General features: G+C 37.6%; 1 protein-coding gene across 4 annotated transcripts; it reads right to left on the bottom strand.

Annotated features, from left to right (window-relative positions):
* Positions 1-201: 201 nt before the first annotated feature.
* Positions 202-25547, bottom strand: TYW3 (tRNA-yW synthesizing protein 3 homolog). Of its 4 annotated transcripts, XM_015068689.3 has the most exons (7): positions 25309-25547; positions 22710-22790; positions 21576-21674; positions 21276-21347; positions 18926-19059; positions 13112-13202; positions 10037-10150 (listed from the first exon to the last, which is right to left on the bottom strand). In XM_015068689.3, exons 1-6 carry the CDS (start codon positions 25480-25482, stop codon positions 13124-13126), a joined length of 639 nt encoding a protein of 212 aa, XP_014924175.1. In that variant the 5' UTR covers positions 25483-25547; the 3' UTR covers positions 10037-10150; positions 13112-13123. The 4 variants fall into 4 exon arrangements, with proteins under 4 accessions (XP_053070220.1, XP_053070219.1, XP_014924174.1 ...); XM_053214244.1 differs by lacking the exons at positions 10037-10150; positions 13112-13202 and adding an exon at positions 214-2065; XM_015068688.3 differs by lacking the exon at positions 13112-13202 and having other exon boundaries at positions 9588-10150.
* Between the last annotated feature and the right edge of the window lies 1 nt (position 25548).

Raw genomic sequence — 25548 nt, 5'->3', positions numbered from 1 at the left:
AAAATATACACTGATAGCATTTTTAAAAACCTTCTCCATATATTTCTCAAACATGTCAGTGTTATGAGGACAAAGACTTGCTAACTAATTATTAATGATTAAAAGAGACTAAAGAGAAATAGAAAGTCAATGCAATTAAAAAAATTTTTTTTTAACGTTTATTTATTTTTGAGACAGAGACAGAGCATGAACAGGGGAGGGGCAGAGAGAGAGGGAGACACAGAATCTGAAACAGGCTCCAGGCTCTGAGCTGTCAGAACAGAGCCTGACGCGGGGCTCAAACTCACGGACCGACTCACGACCTGAGCCAAAGTCAGACGCTTAACCGACCAAGCCACCCAGGCGCCCCAAGAGACAATGCAATTTACGTTAAGTTCCTAAACTGGGTCTTGGATCAGAAAAACAAATGATTAAAAAGCATATCATTGAGACAACTGATGAAATTTGATAGGATTGGTGGATTATATAATTAGGTTTTTATATTTTTATTGAGATTATATGAGACTGTCTTCATTCTTAGAAAATATGCATCGAAGTATTTAAGGATAATGAAGCATGGTATCTTCAACTTCCTCTCACATGGTTCAGAAAAAATAGTTATATTTATGGGCATATATGTATATACCGATATATATAAAAAGACAGAGGGAAATGGAGTAGTCAATATGGGGGAAATCACTTCACAATAAAAAGATTTCAAAAGGCTTTCTATAAGAACAGGATCTATAACCTTTGGTCACAAGGTGTATCTTGGAATGCTGAATCTGGAAATGTGGATACCTCATCAGACATAAAGCATGATACTATGCACAGTGTCTTCGAAGCTTAGTTTTTCACCTATCCCTTGATTTTATCAATCATATAAAGATTCTTCCAAGTAATGAATAGTAGGATTTGACCAGGAATTTGTGATTTGTCTATAAAGTAATAAATTAGATAATGCTCTGAACTCTCACACATATAATGTGTCTATAAACTGAAATAGTTTAGAGAGTACTTGTTAGAAACCAACAATGTGCAAGGAATCAGAGATACAAAAATGATAGAAATATACCTTTCTCCTTCAAGTTGTCAAAGTTTAATAGGATGGTGTTGGTGGACGTATATGTGTGAATTAACAAATATCAAGCTACTCCTTGATTTGTATGATTATAAAGATACAAACAAAGTGCTATGGAAATATAATAATGGGAGGGTGCTATGGGAAAACAAATGGAGGTAGTTAATTCTGAAATGGGCTATCCAGAAAGCTTCTGAGAAGAGGCAACATTTGAATGGGATTTGATTGATGAGTAGTAAAGAGCACAGAAGGTCTAGGCAACTATGTGATGGTGTACACAATACAGTATTTAATAATGCTACAAGATGGAAAGCCTTGTGGAGGTAGGGGCTTTGTCTTGTTTCTATGTGACTGACACATAGTTAGGCACTCCATAAATATTTGTTAAATAACTATTGTGCAATTGTTGTATACATGTATGAATGGCAAGTAAACAATTTGGTCATTGAGAAAGATTTCACTTTCCTCTTCAAGATTTATATTTCGAAGAAGGAGTTTTTAAATTATTATTGGTATAGCTAAAGAAAGTAGGTCACTTCTATGATATATAGGCATGTGAAAAGTTTGTGTTAGTAAATTTGACAGAAATATCTGGAAAAGGGTATATGGAAAGGGAAATAAATTTCTGGAAACTTTCTATAACCTGTCACTGACTTGAAAATGAACCAAACCATAAAGGGTTAGTATCCAAAATCTATAAAGAGCTTACCAAACTAAACACCTAAAAAACAAATAATCCAGTGAAGAAATGGCAGAAGACATGATAGACATTTTTCCAAAGAAGACATCCAGATGGCCAACAGACACATGAAAAGATGTTCAACATTGCTCATCATCAGGGAAATACAAATCAAAACCACATTCAGATACCATCTCACATCAGTCAGAGTGGCTAAAATTAACAGCTCAGGAAACAACAGATGTTGGCAAGAAATGGGAACCCTCTTGCACTGTTGGTGGCAATGCAAACTGGTACAGCTTCTCTGGAAAACAGTGTAGAGGTTCCTGAAAAAAATTAAAAATATAATTACCCTACAACCCAGCAATAGCACCAGTAGGAATTTATCCAAAGGATACAGGAGTGCTGATTCATAGGGGCACATGTACCCCAATGTTTATAGCAGCGCTATCCACAAAAGCCAAATTATGGAAAGAGTCCAAATGTCCACTGACTGATGAATGGATAAAGAAGATGTGGTTTATATACACAATGGAATACTACTTGGCAATGAGAAGGAATGAAATCTTGCCATTTGCAACAACATGGGTATTATGCTAAATGAAATAAGTCAGTCAGAGAAACACAGGTATCATACGTTTTCACGCATATGTGGAATTTGAGAAACTTAACAAAAGACCATGGAGGGAGGGATGGGGGAAAACATAGTTTCAAACAGAGAGGGAGGCAAACCATAAGAGACTCTTAAATACAGAAAACAAATTGGGGGTTGATGGGAGGGGAGGGGGAGGGGGAAATGGGTGATGGACATTGAGGAGGGCACTTGTTGGGATGAGCACTGGGTATTGTATGTATGCGATGAACCATAGGAATCAACTCCCGAAGCCAAGAGCACACTGTATACACTGTATCTTAGCCAACTTGACAATAAATTATATTTAGAGAAAAAAAAATGAACCAGACAGAACTTCTAGAAATAAAATATAGTCTTTGAAATTTAAAACTCAGTAGGCCAGCTAGACAGATTAGACACAGTAGAAACAAGAATGAGTTTGCTGAAAGATAACCTGAGTACATGAGAAAGAATAAACTGCATAAAGATAAAGAGATGGAGGGGAAGGGGGGGGATGAAAGATAAGGAGAATAGATAGATAAATTAGGCCCAGTAGATGGCTAATAGTTTCAAAAGAGAATAGAGACGAGAAGAGGAGTAAACTATGGACTTTAGTTAATATCACTGCATTGATATTGGCACATCAGTTATGACAAAAGCACAACACTAATGTAAGAGGTTAAAAACAGGGGAAACTGAAGTGGGTGGGGCGGGGGGCATAGGATGAGGGAAGTGTATAAGAACTCTCTGTACTTTCTTCTTGATTTTTCTGTAAACCTAAAACTTCTCCAAAGAAATAAAATTTATTAAATTCATTAAAAATAATAATTTAAATAAATACATGTGCCGTGAGTTAAAATTAGAGTTTAAACAGAACCATTTTAAAGACAGAAAGAAAAAGTGCTGAGAAATTCTTAGCAAGAACTGAATGCATAAAAATCCAGTACATTAAACTGTTGAGTTTAAGAACATAAGCATTTATGGGTATTACAATTCCTTTGCATTAAGAGACATCTGCATGTTGAGAGCAGCATAGTAGAGTAGGGAAAAGAGAGGCTTGAGCGTCAAAGCCCACTTTGAATGAAGGTCAAATCCCATTTTTAAAGACCAAAAATTCTAACCAAAAGATATTCCTTATTATACACTTCATATGGCAGTTAAGTTTTACTCCCCTCCCCCAACAAAATTAAAGCAGTTCAAGGTCAACCCACCGAAGGAGGAAGGCAGCCATTTTTCAAGGTTCTTTAACACTTCACCCATGAGCTTCGACAACTCCTGTCAAAATTGGGAAGACCTTTGTTTTCAAAACAAGGTGCTCATCACCGCCTTTGCCTTTGCAATCAGGTGGCTCAAAACCGTTTCATTTTACTTGGTCTAAGTTTAGCCACGAGACCTTTGCCTTACCTTTCAAAACGTCAGTGATGAGTATTCAGTCCCTGTAGGCTCCTAAGCAGCTGCCCATGGCGCTGCCCCCTCAGAGGTGTTATGTGAAAGCAGGCACATTGACCAGGAACATCACAGAGTCTGTAGCACTCTGCCCCGTTCAGAAAGGGGGGAGGAGGGCCAAACATCCTGACACACATTAGGCTCTTCAACTCTAGAAGCACCACGCCTCCAATCCAGGGCCAGCTTCATGGGTGTATAACCTGTGCAGCTGCACAGGACCCCATACTTACAAGTATCGCGTTGTTGCCATCTTGTAATTCTTGAACATTTTTCAACAGGGGCGCCCCTGTGGCATTTCGTTTTGCACTGTCCTCTGCAAATTGTGTAGCCAGTCCTACTCTGAGCTCTTATTTATTGTGTAATATCATAACTAACATCATTATATAGTTTAATTCTCCCTGAAGTTCTAACCAGGAGTTGCCAATGCTGATGCCCCCGGACAAGCCCTGAAGTGGGAAAGATTGCAGCCGGTGAGTCAGAGAGCCTGCAGGAGGCGCTGCAGCTGTGGTAAGTGGAAAAGCCTTGTGGATACCAGTATTTGACTAAGTGTTGTCTCTGGCCCAGTTTAGTCAGATCTTCCAATTTTTAAAGAAAAACTAGAGATGTACTTTAAAAAAAAAACAAAACAACAGTTCATCATATTTTAAAATATAGGCTCAATTAGGAAAAAAGTAATCTGTGTAGGCCAAAACAGGTGTTTGTATATACCTCCACCACTAGTTTATGACCTCTGCCCTAGAATTTCAAAAACAAAAGAACGTTTTTAAATTTTCTTTCCTATTTCTCAGTAAAGCTAACAGATTTTTTTTTTCTGTGTTAGAGCAAAAAAGCATTTAGTTTGTAGATGATGTGGAGAAATGAGGAATCCAGGCTTTAGGAATAAATGACTGCCTCATCCTGGGGGAAGGGAAAAGATCCCCTACTGTTGGAACAACAATGAAAAGAAACCACAAGGTAATTCTCAGTAGGTTATCTTGCATATTAAATTATTACTAATTGCCTTGCTATAGTTATTAATATTCTTGATCAGGCATGTGAATTGAATATAAAATAATGTACTATGCTGAGAAGCAAGTGGGGTTCAATGTCTTTTTGGGCTTATGGCCAGCATCTGTATTCTCTTCTCTGCTAATCTAAGAGGAACAGGATAATTCTGTTACCTTAGATAAAGGGATTAGGAGGCAGCCCCTCTCTTCCTGATTCTTATGCATATACTCACTTTATAAAATTTTTGGATCCATAAATCCCTATGGGCTCAGTTTAAATGTGTTGAGGGATTATGAAAGCCAATGGATTATGAGATCTTTAGAGATATTTTTACACAACAGAACTCATAGTTATTCCATCACAGGACACCCCTCCCTCCGGTTCCTCCCCCCTCCCCCCCCCACTTCTATATGTATTTAGGGCTTATTTTTAAATTGTTTCTCTTCTCTTTTCATCCACCTGCTGCCAGGCATTTCCACATTTTATTCATTAAATTAGAAGAAATGTTGCAGACATTCTGAGACTATAAGATTTCTTTCCTGCCCCAATTTCTTTTTGGCAAGACTGCTGTATATGTTAGTATGGAAGAATGTGCTCTGTATACCTTTAAGGAGTGCCTGGAGTTGAACAGAGTTCAAATGACACAGCTATACATATTGTCATTCCTCCTAGCAGCTGCTTTAGACACAAGGATAAGGATAGTGACTTCATTAATTAATCTATCAGAACCTCTGCTTACCTTCCTATAATGTGTGTACACAAAATCTGTGGCATAGGTACATGGCAACATCTGACCATGCTACTTTCTTTCATTAAAAAGTCTTTAATTTCTCTCCAGTGCCTTCAGGATAAAGTCTGTTATCAGTGAATTCTAAAAGTGGTGGGCTGATTTTATCATGATCCCTTGCATGTGTTCAAAAAATGGATTCCTAGGGGCACCTGGGTGGCTCAATCAGTTAAGCGTGTGATTTCGGCTCAGGTCATGATCTCACAGTTTGTGAGCTTGAGCCCTGCATTGGACTCTGTGCTGACAGCTCGGAGCCTGGAGCCTGCTTTGAGTTCTGTGTCTCTCCCTCTCTCTCTGCCCCTCTCCCACTCACACTGTCTCTCTCAAAAGTAAATAAATAAACATAAAAACAAAATCTCTATAAAAAATGGATTCTTAGACTCCAGACTGATGATTCTGGCTTGAAAGACAAGTGAAGTCTGGGAGTCCATGTTCTGAAAAGCACTCCCCCAGACACTGCTAGCCTGGGAGTTTCTGATGCATAGTTATGTTTAGGCAACACTGGTCTATGTCCCTGGTGGATTGTAAAGCCCTTTGCAACTGGGCTTTAACCAACTTGACTTCATACCGTATATCGCATTTCAGCTTTTCCGGAATATTCACCATCACTGAATATATCATGCTCTTCAGTGCCTTAATTACATTACGCATTCTTTCTGTCTGGCAAGAGTTTTTCTTGGACTTTTTTTCAGTTAAGTGAACTTGTTTCTTGACCTCTAAGACATAAATGAAATGATACCCTCTTGAATTGTATTTCTAGTACTCCCACACGTAGAATCAATTATTCCTGCCTCTAAATTCTTACAATAGTATGTATTACACTGAGTACCTGGGTGGCTCAGTTGGTTAGGCGTCCAGGTCTTGATCTCAGGGTCGTGAGTTCAAGCCTCGCATTGGTCTCTGTGCTGGTATGAAGCCTACTTTAAAAAAAAAAAAAAAAAAAAGTGATTCTCAAAAACTGTTGGTCAGATACTCCCCCAAAATATGTTTAAAATCACACACTTAGGGCGCCTGGGTGGCTCAGTAGGTTGAGTGTCCGACTTCGGCTCAGGTCATGATCTCATGGTCTGTGAGTTTGAGCCCCGCGTCGGGCTCTGTGCTGGCAGCATGGAGCCTGGAACCTGCTTCGGATTCTGTGTCTCCCTCTCTCTCTGCCTCTCCCCCACTCATGCTCTGTCTCTCTCTCTGTGTCAAAAATAAATAAACATTTAAAAAAAATAAAATTACACACTTAACATCATAAGTTTATTTGCATTATGTTTACGTGGTAAATTTTAATCACTACCAATGATATAATTTCTAACATAGTAAAACATCAACTCTTTATAATAAATGTATGCTATCCCTTTAAAAAATAGATCCAAAGTAATCACAGTACCTGTTTTAGGTTAGGTTCTCGCAGAAGACACCATGCTAGTGCAAGTGATTTATTAAGCAGGCTCTCCCAGGAGAAACGGGTAAGGAAATGGAAAAAACATGATAGGATTCAGGTGAAGTCCCAGCCTCAGCCCGATGCTGCTGGGAGCTTATGCATGTCCAAGTTTATCCCATTTCTGGGCAACAGAGTTACCTTTGGAAGCTCTGCACTTGTCATTATTGGCTATGACACAGTGGGTGTATATGTGGCAGCAGGGTGGGAGGTGGATTGGAAACAGACTCCAGCCTTTTTCTTTATTTTAGAGTGGATAGGCTCCAGAAGCCTAAAGCAAGAGCAGCAAAGCATACAAGCTGGGAGATGGGGCACAACACTAAATAAAGGAAACTGTGGCTATTAGATTCCAAAGGTGTCAACAATCCCCCAACAATGTGACATTACCAATAATTAAAAAAAATATATATTAGACTTTGATTCTGGAAGATGGAGTAGATATATTTTCTTCCTGCTAAGTGCAACTAAAAACTCTGGACATGTGTAGAAAACAAATATAAGAAGACTGAAAGGTGAAGAGGGGAAGGTGGACCAGCTAGGGATCTCGGGACCTAAAGAACAACACAGTGGTAAGTGCTCTGGGTTTTCTTCTTACCCCACATATCCCAGACTGGGAACTGGAAAAGCCAGAGCCCAGAAATGCCAATGGGCTCAGAAAAAAATAAATAAATAAAATCCCAGTAAAAGCCTGCTCTCTCTAGCCAAAGAACCAGGAAACCTTGTAAGGAGAGAAAACTTAGAAAGTAACAGCTATACGGGAGAAGCCCAGCAGTTAGCTGGGGCTTAGCAGACAGATGAGGGCAGGAGTTAGGAGTCATTGTCTGAGGTCAGAGCTGCTGGAATGTATGAGATGGCTGGGGTGAAGAGAGAAACGGAAGAAAGGCAAAGGCAGAAATAAGGAATGCCTACACATTATTGCCCTTTGGTTTACAATTAGAGAACAATTTGGTAGCTTAAAAAAAAGTACACATGCTTACTGTCCCTCCCTGGAGAGTCTCAGATCCTTTCTGTAGTTTTCCAAAGTTCTGAAGATGATTCTAAGGTGCAGTGAATATTGAAAACTGTTGAAGGGTTTTAGAAAAAAAGAACTGAGAAGGATTCACCCTAATCAGGAAAACGATTAAGAAGAAAGTGTTCGGGATGCCCATGGATGCAAGAATGATTAACAGCAGCATTGGGGCACCTGGGTGGCTCGGTCGGTTGAGTGTCCAGCTTTGGCTCAGGTGATGATCTCATGGCTCGTGGGTTCGAGCCCCGCATCAGGCTCTGTGCTGAACTCTTGCTCAGAGCCTGGAGCCTGTTTCAGATTCTTTGTCTCCTTCATCTCTCTGCACCTCCCCTGCTAGTGCTTTGTCTCATTCCCTCAAAAATAAATAAATGTAGAAAAAAAAATTTTTTTAAAGAATAATTAACAGCACCAAATGCTGCAGGATGGCAAGGAGATTGAGGACTCCAAGGAGCTTCTTTCTGGAACAATGAAAGAGAAGATTGTGTTGGAAGACTTCCTAAATGTTGTAGGGATGCTAAAAGAAATTAGGAAAAGTAAATAATGGTATCTTATTATGAAGGTCAAAGAAAAAATCTCTCAATAACTTTAAAGCTCCTTGGCCATTATCCATGATGCATTTACTTAGAGGATAATAGATGTTTATGAAGTCTACCTATTTTAAAAATACAAGTACAAAATCAGATCTCAGAAGGTAAGCATCTGAGATGCAAATCTAAACATATTTACATGAAAACTTAAATTATAAAAATACTAAGAAATGGCAAAATCACAATGTTTACTACATTGTATAATTTTTTTCTTGATATTCTGGTTAATTTTATCCTTAGTCCTATGACTAACTAGTAATTTCTCTTTAAATATAAAATTTACAATTTGATACTTTCTGAAAATATGGTATGAAGGATCTTCATTTTATAATGAAAATAAATGGAAAGTAAATGGTAACATATATGCAGAAGTCTATTAATAACTTTCTCATTTTTATTTAACATGATGCTGTCAGCACTCCTGTGGTGTAAATACAGCAGGTGTCAGAACTGCTATTATGCAGAAGAGGAAAGAGAAGGCCCTGGGAATTCAGTGATTTGCTCAAGGACCTCCTTGCAGCAGTCAAAACTCAAACCCAAGGTTTCCGATTCCTTGAAATTCTCCAAAATAGTATATAAAGATTCTACAAAGATTCCTATGTCTTAAGTTATCATTTCTGACCAGGTTTAGTGGAAAACTAGGTCCCACCTGTGTCACAGAGACCGTGTGTCAGTGGCAAGCTCTGGGTTGTGAGAAATAATGAGAAACAGGGTTCAGGTATTTTGTCCTGAACAAAAAGCCTATCAGTTCTTTTCTCCACAAGGTCAAAAGAAAGGGAAGAACTTGTTACTGGACTCCATGGCAACAAGAAGCAGACTTATCCCCCTTTAAAAGCTGAGATTTCAAAGTTAAAAAGAAGTAAAATGTGGAGATGACTTTTACTCAAGTATTCCTAATGTTAAGGTTCTTCAACTGAAAGAGTATTATAGTTGTGTTTTGCAGAAGTAGAAATTGAAACTTAAAAAAAAAAAAGTCATTTAAAAAGTCAATTTTGCTTTGTTTTTTAAAAGATTTTATTTTTAAGTAATCTCTATGCCCAACGTGGGGCTCAGACCCATGACCCCACAATGGAGAATCCTATGCTCCTCTGCCTGAGCCAACCAGGTGCCCCAGTCAATTTTATTTTTGCAAGGAAATCTCTATGTGACTAAAACAGATGGTATTTAATAAGCAAATATTATACACAGCTATTTTTAAAAGTTAGGGATTTCTCTAAAATACAGAGAAAGAATAAATCTTGCTTTTCTGAGTGGCTCATATGCTCAGGAAACTAAAATACTCTTATAAAGAGCAGCTTTGGAATATCTATTAGAAACATTACACTACCAAGACCCAATCTTAGTAATCTTCAGGGAAGATAGTAACACTGATTCCTGGATCATCATCATTTTCAAGTTCTTTATCATTTTCTTCAATACATTTGCCACATGCTTCTGGGTTTCTTTTTTTCTTATGAGTATATGATGAATTATTTTTGTCTTTGATTTTCTCTTTGGGATGTGAGTTAGTAATAGTTTCTTTTTCCAAAGCATGTTGTAGGCAGTTGTAAAACCTATAAAGAAATAAATACTATTGTTATATCTATGTTCTGAAATAGCATGAATGAAATACATCTAGAACTTATAAGTTATGTAAATTTTATGTTTTGTATTAACCTTAAAATATAAAATGAGTTAGGGAAATAATATGCTTCTTGCTTTTTGGTATGATCATTTAATTAGGAAATGTGTTTTCAGTTTTTTAAGAACACTCCTAAAAATTGGTTGGAATCACCTCTTGACAACTGGTATTCTACCTCAAATTCTATTCCACGTGTAGGAGTCAAACAAAGAAGGTAAAAACAGAACAGATACTATTTTCCTTTATAAAAAATCACAAATGTAATAAAATCTCATTTTCGAAAATTTGGCAAATATATGAGGTTACAAATACAGATTACCTCTATATAACTACCTAGAAATAACGTCAATATTTTAATTCTTTCCAGTTTATTAATATATTCTGAATTAATGTACTTATGCATGCACCCATATATCTACTGTATTTTACAGAATTTTTATATATAAAATTTTACATTTTCTGTTATATATTTATTGAAAAACTTTTCTATATCATCAAATAAACTACAGAATAACATTTTTTAATGATAGTATAACATTATGTCATCTAGATTGGCCTTAATTAATTTTCAAACTTTCCCTAATACAAACAACAGTGTGACAAACATTTTCAAAAATAACGTGACCTGAGTTTCTAGCTGTTTATTTAAGGCAGACCCCTAGAAATATAATTACCTGGTTAAAGGGTATAAACGGTAAAGCTCTTGATAAATACTACTTGTTTTCCAGAATGGGTGTTCAAAAAAATATGCTTCTTTTTTCTTTTTAAATGTTTTCTAATGTTTATTTTTGAGAGAGAGAGACAGAGTGCGAGCTGGGGAGGGGCAGAGAGAGAGAGGGAGACACAGAATCTGAAGCAGGCTCCAGGCTCCAAGCTGCCAGCACAGAGCCCGACAAGAGGCTTGAACTCACAGGACTGCAAGATTATGACCTGAGCTGACATTGGACACTTAACCAACTGAGCCACCAGGCACCCCCCCCCCAAATATGCTTCTAATAGCAATACTTGACAGACCACTTCACTCAAATATTGAATATTACCATTAAAAAACATACTTTACTTTGATAGGTGACAACAATGTCCCATTATTTTTGTTTGTTTGTTTGTTTGTTTTTCATCTGCTTATTAGCTATCTTAATTTTTTAAATATAAATTATTCTTTTCCTTTCCTCATTTTCCTACTTCCATGTTAGTGTTAACTTTGTGGTACAACAAACTGTCAGCTCCCTGAAAATTTTTCTTCATGTCTTTTCTTCTTCCGTGTTAGCACCTAATACAATGCTCTGCCTCACACAGTAGACTTCCGCATATATGGAAAGGCAGAGAGGTGGCATGGTGTGTTGCATGTGCTTCAGATGTGTTCCACTGGGAAAGCTAAGCCAGGCTAATTCCAACTTTACTGAGTTTCGATTTCCTCATTTATAAAAGTGGGTATTATCTCGTACCAAGCTAAGTTGTCAGGAGGTTACAGGTTATATATGTAAGTACCTAGCACAGTGCCTGGCACAAAGTAAATTCTCAATATGACTATTTTTACAGAATATAAACTCTATGAGATCAACGACCCCATCTATCTTGTTTTCTGTTAATATTCTTAAAATGTAGTGCGATGCTGACACACTTGGGAAAAATATGCCAAATAAGTGAACAAATAATAAATGCTGAACAAAAAGGTGAATAAGGATGTGTTATAGTAGGTCCCAAATTAGAGTAATCTGGAAGCTCAGAATTCCCTTGCCATTGTGGGGATCTCATCACGCTTTACATTCTATTATAACAGCAAACTGTGACAGGGAATTTTGAGACCTATACAATAGATGGCTATTTGGACCAATTTTCTTCTATCTTAAATTCAACGAACAAGTTAAATTCTACTTGCAAAGGCTCTAAACTGCCCTAAAATACCCAAGATGTATTCACCTGTTTCCAAACATTCCACATAATTCTAATACATACCTAACATGAATGCTACATATCCTGTCCGTATTTCAAGTACTATGTACTTACCACTGTATACCTTGATACCCAACACCATGATTGGCAAGTAATAGGTACTCAATAGATATTTCTTCAATTAATAAATCAGTCTCAAAGACGGAGGTATAGTACAAGGAAAAACAGTATAGTAGGAGGTACAGCAAAAGGCTTTGAAAAATAGTAACTGATGTATAATTTTTTAGACCCTGTCCTGTTCCATGGTAACAGTCTTTTAATTTAATGTACCCCTTATATCCTTACTTAACTGAAATCTGGTCCCCCCACAAAGACACCATCTGCTCTGCATTCCTCTCAAATGGAGATGCTTATTCTTTCCATATCCTACCTAACACAGAGTTGAGGTGAGGTCAGAATTCAGCTGGCTCACCAACACTTCACCAGACGAAACTCCTTCATCTGCCCCTCACGCCAATCTACCGGTATTTTGTTCAGTCCCTTACATTCATGAAAACTTCTATACTTGGCATGATCTTTCTCTCCAGGTCTTACCATCATCTTGGGTGACTTCAATGACTTGTTTTCTTCTCATCTTCCACACTGTCTATTTAGAATAGCTTAATAAAATGACCCTGTAGAATGATTCATTTTATATAAAACATAAATCCAAAAATTCATACCACAAAATGGTGTGAATCACCCTTATTTGATCATAAGAGGCTATCCATGATGTGCAAGTTCATTTTCTACCATTTCCCACCCAACTCTGAACTTTAGACTCAGGTAACCAAGTGTTTTTTTTTGTTTTTTGTTTTTTTTTTTTTGTGGATTATACTTCATTCCTAGAAAATCAAAGGTAAGATTAAATTGCTCTTTTATGATCACAGAGAATTAATAGCTTGTGTAAAATATCTTGTCAATTACATTAAAAAAAAGTAAAGAGGAACAGGTGCCTTACTTTAATCTTCCATTAAAGAACCTCAGAATTCAAAGCCACATCCGTGGGGTACCAAAAAACAACTGGTGAAATGGAACAAAGGCCCTTTGTGCTGAAAGCCAAGAATAAATATTTCAAATACTTTTTCCTTTTCCTTTTTTAAGACAATTTTTAAAAAGTTCTTTGGGAAACTATCTCTCTCGATAAGTCAGAAATTTGTTTTGCAATTACATGCTCTGCCCTCGTATGATGCCCCTTTACACAGCATTCTACAGCCCAATTCTCAAAGTGCAATTTTCTCAGCTCTCACAGGCAACAAAAAGAGCTCAGGATATAAAAGGAAATGTATGCACAGGCAACAGTCTTCCCTACCCCCTAAGAAAATCAAATTGTCTTCAGTTTCTCTACTTCTGCAGTCAAGACTGTCATGCCACAGGGCAACTTGTACTTAGTTCTCTTCATGACAGAATTTTTCAGACCAGCCCTGGGAAAATGAATTCTTGTTTTTCAGGTCAGTTAGAGGACCACTTGCAATAAAGTGCTGATATTTCTCTGATTTCTTAAATAGGAACATAAAATTAATGAAAGCTGGACACAATTTCATACCTTTTAGGCTTCCATTATTCACAAATAACAAAGGTGGCTATTTTCATAAAAATGTATTTAGATTTTAACTGGATTAAACTCAAGCATTTTTATTTAAAAAACAGGCATGTGAACATTGCCTGTGCCAGGTGCTGGGAAGAGAAGTAAGAGACCCAGTTGTGCCCTCAGGGAGCTCAGGGTTTAAGGGACTGCAGAACTGGTAAGACACATTCAGCATGCCATGAAAAAAGACAGGACAAAGTTGGGGCACACTGGCAGTACTCTGCTTTGAGTGAGATCATGGAACGCTCCTTGGAGAAAAAACCCAATGCCAGGGCTGAATAGTAAGAATGGACAGAAGTGGACTAGGTATGGGAAAGGAAAAAAAGGAGGGGAGGGAATATCCAGGGGGAACTATGCAAAAATAAAGTGTGTGTGTTCACTTTATATTATTTACTTCTTTTGACTGAAGTACCTAGGGAAACGTGCAAGTTATTTACTTGCTTTAATTCCATTTTAAAAATAAGACTAGCAACAGTAGGGAGTCTAAGACCTCTGTTATCCTTGCCTCTTCCTTCTCTCTACCCCCATTTCTAGTCTGTCTCCATGTTCAGTTTACACTCTGCACTATCGCTCCCATTCATCTTGCTATTTAGGGTCCTATTAACTTCTCACCAGGACTCTGTAGCAAGAGCCTACACCTGCTCGCCCTATCTGTAAGCCATCCTACACATCTTCCAGAATAATCATCTAAGGCTCTGAAGCCTTGTAAGTAGCACTGTTGATGGAAAAAGTCAGTTAATGAATTTAGCAAATATTTATTAACCACTATTCTCATGCCAGATATTCAGAAAATAAAAAATGGTCTTTGCCTTTGGGGAACACTTAATGTGTTAACTTTTAAGTTCTTTTATTGTCTGTTATTAATTCAATACACATGTATGGTTTTCCACTATGAGCTGGACACTATGTAAGGTTTTAGGATAAGAGTATTTAAAGTGCGCACACGTGTGTGTGCGTGGGGGGGGGGGTTGGTGACAGGGAGAAGTCAGTCCTATTTCCAATGTGACCACATTGTAGTGGAAAAAAAGGACATACGTATAAGTAAATAATGGTAATTCAACACAGTTCACATTTCTGTTTTGCCCTGAGTGGTAATAATACTGATAAATGATAGTAAATAAATACTGGTAAATAATATTGGTAAATAATAACTGGTAAATGGTAAATAATGCTGGTAAACGAATGTGAACGAAGGCAATGGCTATGGGGTTGAGACTAGGATAAGAAAGATAATAAAGAAAGGCTGATAGAGTGAGTATTCTAGTTAGATATGTTCAAAAGCTTATTGTATATATAGGCTCGGGACTTGGGAGAAATTTGGAAGACCTACCATTTACATGGGGAAGTAGCTGAAGCAATGGGCCAACGGCAGTGTGTTAGAGAATAGTAATACTTAACCACCAGGTAGATTAATAAGGGAAATCCAGAAGGAAGCTGAGAAGGAGCACCACAAACAGGAAGGAAAGGAGCAAAGTGATATAAGAGAATTTCTTGCCAATAGGTATATGAAGACATGCTCAATGTCACTAACATCAGGGTAATGCAAATCAAAACCACACAGACATCACCTCACACCTATCAGGATGGACATTATTAAACACACACACACACACACACACACACACACACACACACAGACAACAAGTGTTGGCAAGGAAAGGAACCCTTGTGCATTGCTGGTGGGAATATAAGACAGTGCAACTCCGGTGGAAAACGGCATAGCAATTCTTCAAAAAATTAAACCTGGAACTACCATATGATCCCACTTCTACTTCTGGGTCTATACCCAAAAGAACTGAAAGTCGGGACTTGGATATTTGTACAAATATGTTGATAGCAGCATTATTCGCAATAGCTTAAAGGCAGAAAAATCCCAAACATCCACTGATGAATGAATGGATATATAAAATGTGGTATATAAATATATTGGAATATTACTTAGCCTTAAAAAGAAATGAAATTGTGATACCTGCTACAACATGGATACACTCTGAAGACAGTATACTAAGTGAAATAAGCCAGACATAAAAAGACAGATATTGTATGATTCCACTTATGTGAGGTACCTAGAAGAGTCAAATTCATAGTAATAGAAAATAGAATAGTGGTTACTAGGGGCTGGGATTCTAGGGAATGGGGATTTATTGTTTAATGGGTACAGAGTTTCCGTTTAGGATGATGAAAAGGTTCTGAAGATGGATAGTGTTGATGGTAGTGGCTGAGTAACAATGTGAATGTACTTAATGCCATCGAAATGTACAGTTTAAATGGTCAATTTTATGTACATATATTTTACCATAAAAAAGAAAAGTTAAAAAAAAAAAACAACCAACCATCGTATATAGATTCATTTACTTTTTCTCTCCAATTTGCTTTATCAACAGTATTATATGCCAATGTACTCAGCCCTTTTACTCTATATTTAGCATTTTCTTACTACACAGTTGGTGAAGAGAAGAACACGACTAACTTCATTGTACTCATAGCCAAATGTGGTTTCATCTGACCCAAGTCAGTCTTGATCTCTTATTAATAGATCCAAAGATAGCCTTCCTCTTGTAATTAGCAGTAAATAGATCTCCAAACTTGGTATTTTTTGCCTAGAAACCATTATGTATGAATGTATCTTACTCTTTCCACTAAGAAGTGGGCTAGGGAACTGTTTTACACAAACAAGACCTTTTTTATATTAAGAACATTTTACCTGTTAACTTTAATTTTCGCATTTCTAGATCATTTCTTATTGCTGAAATGTTACTCATTAGGATTTGACTTATAAAAATTCTACTATAGTCATTTGAATTGTGAAACTTTGGTCCTACGACAAACCAATTTTAGTACTCTATCTGATTGCATGACTTATCACCTCCAGTGTTTATTATTTTTTCACTTTTCAACATCAGAAGGGTGACTTTTCTCTGCCTTTGGTTGGATGTACAGCTGTTCCCACAGGAACTCTCTAATTTGTTCCCCCTTTCTGAATTCACATGTAATCTTCTAATCAGTATCTTGAGACACTTTTTACCCTTCTGTAATTTTTCACTGATTTCATATGATGAGCATGGCTCTCTTGATAGCAGCATGCACACTATAATCTCAAAACATATTTCCGAGTCAATGGATTTAAAGTATAATTTGATTTTATAGTTGGTGAACGTGGCTCAATTAACTTCACCAGGTGTATAGTTAGTTGCTCTTGGGCTATATTTATAATCTTGTTGAAATTCAAGTAAGGAAACAGAGAAACTGATTTGTTACTTCCTATGTTTTAGCAAAGAGTCTCACTGGAATACGATCTAAGAAAAGTAGTAAACTTTTGGAATGGTACCAATGAGTACCTGCATGTAGTTCAAACTCTGTAGTCTGCTCAAGTGGCTGGGTGCTCTTCAGTACTTACTTGAAATTATCACTTCATTTAGAATGTTTGCTCAAAGCCAGGTAACCCCTCTGCTTTTTTCAACCAGGGTTACACCAGAAAATTAAGCTCTAATGCCCTAAGACATCCACTGTACATAATGACTTAAGTTCTCTCCAACGTATCTAGGATGGAAGATGTATACCATTGTTGAGAGAAATGAGAAACAGTCACTTGAATAATTTTGTGAATTCTATGGTTCAAATGAGGAGCTCTGGTTGAGAAAGCCTGGATGGTGGTAGTGATGTGATTGTAGGTTTATTTTCTATATGTGTCCGTGAAGAAAGAAAAGCACTACTCTATCCTGAGAATCCATGACATGACATGGATAGGGCTGGTCATTTTACATATGCTATTTAATGTATACTAAAACTGTTTTTTAAGACAAGTATTTCTCCCAAGTTAGACACAAGAAAAATTAAGCCAAGCGAGTTGAGTTAATTGTGGTAGAACCTGGAATCAAACTCAGCTCTGCCTCTGGGTCCAAATTCTCTCTCTTTCCACCGTCCTACACTGCTACCATTGGCACCTGTAGCCTTAGCTTCTCCAAAGGGGGTGAGAAGGAAACTGTAGGTATTAAAGAATGTTACACAGGCAAGTTGAACAATAAGATTCCTTTGCATTTTAGTCAGGATTCTTTTAACTTTTTAAAAAATTTATTTATTTTGAGAGAAAGAGAGAGAAAGAGGGAGAATAAGGGGAGAGGGGAAGAGAGAATCCCAAGCAGGCTCTGAGGTGTCAGTGCAGAGACTGATGTGGGGCTGTAACACACGAACCATGACATCATGACTTGAGCAGAAGTCAGACACTTAACTGACTAAGCCACACAAGTGCCCCTGCAGTCAGGATTCTGAGGGTGATAACAGAGAATGGCTTAGCAGAGAGACACATTAGAAGCATGCTACTATGAGACCAGCTAACAAGGCTATATTGCAATGGTCTTGAATAAGGAAAGTGACAGTACAGATGGGGAGAGAAGAATGACTTAAGAATTACTTGGGCAAGGATTGACCGGTTGTGAGGTAACCAAGGAGAAGAGAAAAAGGAAATTCCAAACGACAAGAAGTTGACCATCACTCCTTGAATAACTCAGAAGTATACATCTTGCTGATGGTAGTTCAGTGGCATTACCTTCATATAAGAAAAGCAGCATCATAGTCACTGCTTTATGTCAAAAACTCGGTTTTTAGGAAAAAGTTGAGAAGAAAGTAATGTAAGAGTTTTACTTACCAGGAGGTAAAGTTTAAGAAGAAGAAAAGTATAATGATGTGAATTGATAGCCATAATCCTTCCCACTGGAACAATTATGGCAATTCTAGATTTAATCCCTAAGAACCAGCCAAATATGTAAAATATTTATCAGACTAAAATTAACCAGATTGCTTTCCTCAAAAGGAGATTGTAGGTAATCTCCAGTAGAACACATCCAGGGGGCAGTGTGTACCTCTTCCCTGGCTGCCTTCAAGTTGATCAGTTATGGTCCCTGTCACTGTTGGGCTCTCTTACCTGAGTGATTATGCTTCTCACCTTTATGCATGTTGCTGGCAGTCATGTCCCACTGCCCTCCATGGAGCCTCCCCTTTATGCTCTATTTAGTATCCATTACAGTCTGGGCTACTCTCATCTATTACTTTGATCATTTTTTTTATTATCTGTGATAAGGCTACAAATAGAAAAGTAGCTGGGAGTATAAACTGAAGATGGTATGTATCAATGTTTTCAAAGATGACCTAGATATATAAGAGTAACATGGAACTATACAATTAATATACCTTTCAATTCTCTTCTTGTTTTCCTCCATTTTTTGATTTGCTATCTTTAACAGGAAGTCGATATATTCCTCAGTCACCATCAGTTTTCCTTTATGGCTTAATGGAACTTCTAAGCCATGTGTGCTCCGGATAGCCTACAAGGACAAACAATTTAGATACAATGATTTATGTACTAGAGACACTGAAGATAACTAAAGAAAAGTCCCAGTCAGGGCAGTGTTTAAAGATAGTTGGGTTCCATTACAGGATTTAAGTTTATGCTTTAATATACTTTAGCTAAACACAATTGAATGAAAGGAGATTAAATAGATTTTCCCAACACATAAAGTTATTTCTGAAGAAAGTCATTCTACACATTGTTTTTCAGAAAAGCAGATAATATCCAAGAATCCAATCACTTTAACAGTTTCAGTCTCACTAAAGCTTAGTAAGACTTAATGCCCTATTTAAAGAAAAGAAATTAATGAAATCTCAACAGCAGCTTCAAGGGAAAATCAAAATGGATTGGATGCGGAAGAGCCTCTTAGTGCTGCTTGAGCAGAGTGTGGTTATAAGAAAAAACCAAGCCTGTCCTATCTCACAAAGTGGCTGCTTTTTCCAGGCTTGAGGGTTGCCAATCTTAGCAAACCTGTTGATGAAATAGTCAGCATGTGCCAAGTAAATCCAAACAATGGAAATAGGTTAAGAACAGCAGCAAAAACTATTATGAGAAATAAAAATTCTCTCAATAGACTTTTACAAAAGAGCATCTACGATGTTTCATGTGCTATGACAGGAGAGACACATGCACGTATGTGTGCAATATGCCCATGCGTGTACATATACCCATACACACGATGCTAAGGAAATATAGAAGAGGAGCAACTAATTGAGTCTGAGGCCTCGGCTTCATGGGAAAGGTAGCATTTGAGTTGGGATTTTGAAGGATAAATGCAATTTCACCACACATAACAATGGAGGCAAGGGGTATTCCAGCAAGAAAACGACTTATCTATAGTCATGGAGACATGAAAGAGCATGATACATTTGGGAAACAACAGATAGTCTTCTATCTGGCTGGAACAGAAATATGCTAGCAGAAGATGAGCATAAAGAAGATCGATGGAAAACAGTTTGGGTAAAGCCTTGAATAACAGGTGAAATATATAGAGACCCTGACTTTTTAAAAAGGGGGATTCCGATAGTAATGGCTCAGGGTGACTGACGGAGAAGATGGATAGCAGGAAGACCAGTCAGGAGACTGAGGTGTGGGACCATGAGGACTTATGTAGGGGCAGTAACAAGGGGCTTGAACAGGTGGGGTCGGGTGTAAGAAATTAGACGTGGATGTGATAGGACTTGTAATTAATTGAATATGGAAGACAAAGGAAAGGAAAGTGAAAGAACAACTCTGTTCTTGCTTGGGCTACCAGATGCAGTGTAGGGGAAGGAGACAGGGTGGGACACAAACCAGTACTGTGGACTCTGACTTTCTATTTAGTCATGCTTTTTTTTATAAATGTCTTCTTTTGTACGCCATCTCTATTTGGAGAATGGGCAATTTGTTAAAATAGAAAAATAGGAAAGCCTAGGGAGCTAGAATGGAGGAAAACCTGAAATAGTTCAAAAGCAAAGAATGCATGCCATTACAAATAGTAAATGCTACAGGAAACAGGGCAAAATCGCTAGGAGTTGGCTTGGCCAGGAAAAGGACTCAGAGAGGCTGGGGGCATAGAAAGGTCTTTAAAGATCATCTAGTCCGGGGTTGGTAAACTTTTTCTATAAAAGGATAGATAGTATATATTTCTGACTTTGTGGCCATAAAATATCTGTCATTACTACTCAGTTTTACCACTGTAACACAAAAGCAACTTGAGACAAAAACTTATCAAGTGGGAGTAGTGGGATCTGACCTCCTGTGGACTGGACTTGGTCCCAGGGCAGTAGTTTGCTGGACCCATAATATGGCTAAGAAAATTCAGATCCTAAGGGATTAAGGAGCTTGCCTAAGCTAATACAGAACAGCTGTGGTGCCACCAATACCCATGTAGACCCTCTTTATAGACCCTCTGCCTATGAGTCTTTCCACTATATCATAGTACTTATTAAATTGAGCCTTGACTATGGTGAGGAGGGCACAGAGAATCTGGTTGAAAATAAATAGAGGAAGATAGTATAGGATCTCAGATGCAAATCTAAGAACTCTGGACTCTGCTCTATAGCAAAGAGTAAGGTACTGAAGCTTTCTGGGCAAGGGCATGGCAAGAAGATTTGAGTAAGGAGAGACTAAAGGCTAGAATCTAATGAGGTTATTCTATAATCTGAGTCACTTTGTGCCCAAAGAATTGCTTTTTGCCAAAAGTTATCTTACCAACATAGTCTTTCCTCTCTTTCCCACAGTTATGCCAGAGTTCCTGAAACCAGAATCTATTGCCACTGAATGCTGTAAGAAAAGAAATTGTTTAAATTCCGATAATCTGGCTAATCAGATAAACTCTGATTATTTAGCTCTACATGAACTGAAGAAACATATATAACCCCAAATCTATAATTAAATTTAAAAACTAGTTAATTAAACTAACATTGCATTGTTTTTTTTTTGGTAGATTTAAATTTTAAAATTAAATCTACCCACATACCTATTAATTCAAGTATAATCATAAAAATTTACCAGAATCTGTGCATCCTGTAACTGTCGACACTGCACATGAAGAATAAGTGGTTCAAATTTCAAAATGGCATCACCATTTGCTTTCTTCAGAGCTACAATCTAAATAAATGAAAAATGTTAGCAATAGGACACAAAAATATGATTCTGTTCTCTGGTGACCCTTTATCATATGCAACTTCAGTTTTTCCCAGAAACATTCAGACTCATCCAGCAACCTTTTTCTGCAATAACTTTTTACTCTGCTTTTTTGGTCCTCCATCTCCAAAAACTGATTAAGGGAGACACAGAATCTGAAGCAGGTTCTAGGCTCTGAGCTGTCAGCACAGAGCATGACATGGGGCTCAAATGCATGAACTGCACGATCATGACCTGAGCTGAAGTCAGATGCTCAATCAACAGAGCCATCCAGGCACTCCAGTAATGTATAATTTATTTATATCAGTATGCTGGTAATATACAGATAGTGTTAATCCCTTTCACTCAGCTCTTTTCTCCTATAATTTGTTCCATGTTACAAAGTCATCAAATGGTAGAACTGATATTCCTGTATTTTTGATCTATGTGTCCAATATCCATAAACTCTCTATGTCCAAGAGGAATGCATACATAATTATATACATGTATATGAATAATGCATACATATATGTATATGTATATATATGTATATACAAGTAATGCATATGTATGTATATGTGTATATATACGTATATGTGTGTGTGTGTGTGTATATATATATATACACACACACATGCATACATACTTTTATCTCTACAAATCAAAAAGCCACTGTAATGAATTCTCTTCGGGCTCTCTCATCTTCAGTCATTATGACTGTGTACATAAATCTACCTCTAGTGTTCTATGTTCTTTATTTGATGTGACTGTGAATTAAAAGTTTATTTCTAGGGGCGCCTGGATAGCTCGGTTGGTTGAGCATCAGACCCTTGATTTCGGCTCAGGTCATGATCCCAGGGCCGTGGGCTCAAGCCCCAGGTCAGACTCAACGCTAAGTGTGGAGCCTGCCTGCGATTCTCTCTCTCTCCCTCTGCCCTTCTCCCCTGCTTGTTTGTTCTCTCTGTAAATAAATAAATAAATTTTAAAAGTTTATTTATAAATTTATATATAAAAACTTACCACATCATCTTTTACACAAGGTTTGTGTGTAACCAGTAGCCAGCAACAGTTTTGCTTTTGAACCTCAAAACCATTTATATTCTAAAATAAAAAATAATAAACATAATTCTATCATATTTATAAAAATAACAAATACAATGCATAGCATAATTCTAAGCTTTCTTAGGTGAATAATGCCAAGTGGTAATTTTAAGTATTACTGAGAACAATTCAATAGGCTTTGGGTAAAGTTAACCCAAAACAAAAAATGAAACCAAATTAGCTGAGATAGAAAGAAAATAAATTGTTTATCATAAAAACTTAATATTTTATGAAATATGGTCATGATTTTGTCAGGAGAAAAGGGATTATTCTAAGAGGTTGTACACTAGCAGCCCTGAGTTGTACTCTAGTCTAGCTGTTTTATTTGACTTGTACAATATTAAAAAAACAAATAACAAAAAAACAACTTGAACTCCTTTTGTTAAGAAAGCACTGTACCAATCCCACACAGGCCTTACTACTTTTTACTGACACCTCAGCTGTTCATACCCTTATGTCTCTAGCCTCTAGAGGCATATATTTGTAATATGTGGATTAGACTTTATATGTAGTCCCAAAGGGCAGAGCTAGGACTGCAAGGTCAAAGTTTAAAGAAGGCAAATACCTAAACATCAGATTTTTTTGTTTGTTTGTTTATTAACTGGGGAATGTTTGTTTTTAAACTTCATTAGATTCTTTGGGTATAAACAGATCCTACCCTCTTGGAAAGAGAATGCAGTAAACCACAAGTACTTGTAAATCACTATACTTCTACAAAGTAACTATTTTTACAATGGGTACACAGGAGACTTGGCTATCTGGCTTGAAAAGCGGAAAAGCTCTGCTTGTCCTGAATAACTGGTTTGCTTTCATTGAGTGACATGTATCTGATCTTATGCTGGCTGCTGTTAATCTTAAGAGTTAAATGTGTGGCCCACCTCTAGAAAATTTATAGAATATGGGGGCATGTTTGGTAACTAATGCCATTTCTAGCTTCATCTTATCTATACTCCCTTCACCTCCATTTCCCCACTTTTTATTTTTCTTCCTCTACTGCTTTTCTGTAATTCAATGCAATTCCTTCCTGAAATAAGACTAAGTGAAAATAAATAATCTACATAGAATGAAAAGAGGTTCTGAAAAAGTCCTAAGGCAGTTCAGGAGAAGCAGTCATTACTTACAAGTGGGTGTGTATGCTTGTGTTCAGATGGGAGAGGGGAGTTTTTGGAATCACATCTCAAACACACAGAGATGGGGGAAAACATTTCAGGAAAAACAAACATGAAAAAGGCAAAGGCTGGTAAATCTGAGAAAGGACAGTTCAGTTTTAGTAAATAGATAAACATGAAGAGAAGTAGCAGAAAATAAGGGAGCAGCAGAAGGGTTGAAAGGTATACTAGGGTAGAGGTTCGGATTTTCTGATGGTGAAAAATGTGTAATAAAAGATTTTAGCATAGATGAGTGACATACACAGAGTTGTCTTTAGGAAAGTAAATCTGTTAACAGTACGTAACGTAGTTTGGGGTCTAAGGTAGTAGATCAGTGACCTGTTAGAAAAACACTGCAGAAATTTAGGTAAAACAGTGTAGTAGAAATGGTGGAAGAGAGTAAGCCCAGCTAGAGTGCCACTGTTCAGGAGGCAATGGAGGCGATATAAAAATATACAGGCCCTCCTAACCTGGGAGATCAGCAAATTATCAGTGAATGAGGATCTAAAGAATGAGCTTATGAATGTGCTGTCTTTCGTGCTCTGAATTTAGTCCTAACGCTAAAATTAACAGGGAGCTAACTTTTACGGTGCACTTAACATGGGACAGACATGATGCTAACTAAACATTTCAAATTATCCTATTTATTTTACACAGAATCCCTATGAAGCAAATACTCTATTATTCTCAGTTCATGGAACAGGGAGGGAGGGGCTGAGTTTAGGTAATCTTCCTAAAGTCACATAGCCAATAAGTCCCATGACTGGTTTTAAATCTAAGCAGTTATCACTCCAAAGCCTGTGGGCTTGACCACTATCTCAGACTACACCATACCAAATATTCTATTGTACTCGGCTTAACGTAAAAATTCCCAGAGCTGTAATAAGGGATTTGGCCACCAGGAGGCAGTAAACTCCTTAACCCTGGAGACGTTCTATAAAGTAGTTAACAATGATTTGATAGGGCGATTGAAGAGAAAAGGAGCCTCGCCCAGCTGGAAAAGTCTTTAAATTCCCCCTAATATTCAGAATCAAATTCTCTAACCTTTGCAACTCAAGATCATTCCCAGGCCACCAGTTTCCTCATCCCTTGGGGCCTTGTTAGAAATGCATAATATCAACCCAACCCAAGAATTACTGAATCAGAATCTGTATTCTAAAAAGCTCCCAATGATTAATAGACACATTAACGTGTTAGAAGCACTGGTTTAATTCAACCTGTAAGTTTCATAAAGAAGCCGAGACTACCCATCAGAAGGACAAACACAGGCTGGACTGGAGTGTTCGGACTGGGGTGTTGTTCAGGTGGGCACAGGACTCTGGTGTTGCACACCACAGAGTGGGCACTGAAAGGACAAAAAACGGCCTCACCCCATCTAGGAGGATGATGCGCCCAGCGCAGGAACTCGTGGTGAAGTACTGTTCTCGCCCATTCAGGAGCTGCACAAGTTCTACCACATCCTCATCCACACTGCCCTTTCGGCTGAGGTCTGCTTTGCTCAGACCCTGTGCCTTCCATCTCTTGAACTCTGCGTTACGATCCATGTGAGGAAGGATTTAGAGTCTATACTTTGACGTTAGGTCTCGCCTTTCCCTGGGGGAAGCCATATT

The sequence above is a fragment of the Acinonyx jubatus genome, chromosome C1 (assembly GCF_027475565.1).
Source record: "Acinonyx jubatus isolate Ajub_Pintada_27869175 chromosome C1, VMU_Ajub_asm_v1.0, whole genome shotgun sequence".
Taxonomy (NCBI): Eukaryota; Metazoa; Chordata; class Mammalia; order Carnivora; family Felidae; genus Acinonyx; species Acinonyx jubatus.
This window is presented reverse-complemented; position numbering and strand designations above follow the sequence as displayed.

Bases quoted from the DNA above. Each gene is read 5' to 3' on its own strand.
- TYW3 (XM_053214244.1), bottom strand. From the start codon at position 25,482: ATGGATCGTAACGCAGAGTTCAAGAGATGGAAGGCACAGGGTCTGAGC. The intron at 21,348-21,575 runs GTAAATTTTTAT...CTTTTCTTACAG, and splicing joins TACAGGATGCACAGATTCTG to CATTCAGTGGCAATAGATTC. The intron at 19,060-21,275 runs GTAAGATAACTT...TTGTCCTTGTAG, and splicing joins AGAGAGGAAAGACTATGTTG to GCTATCCGGAGCACACATGG.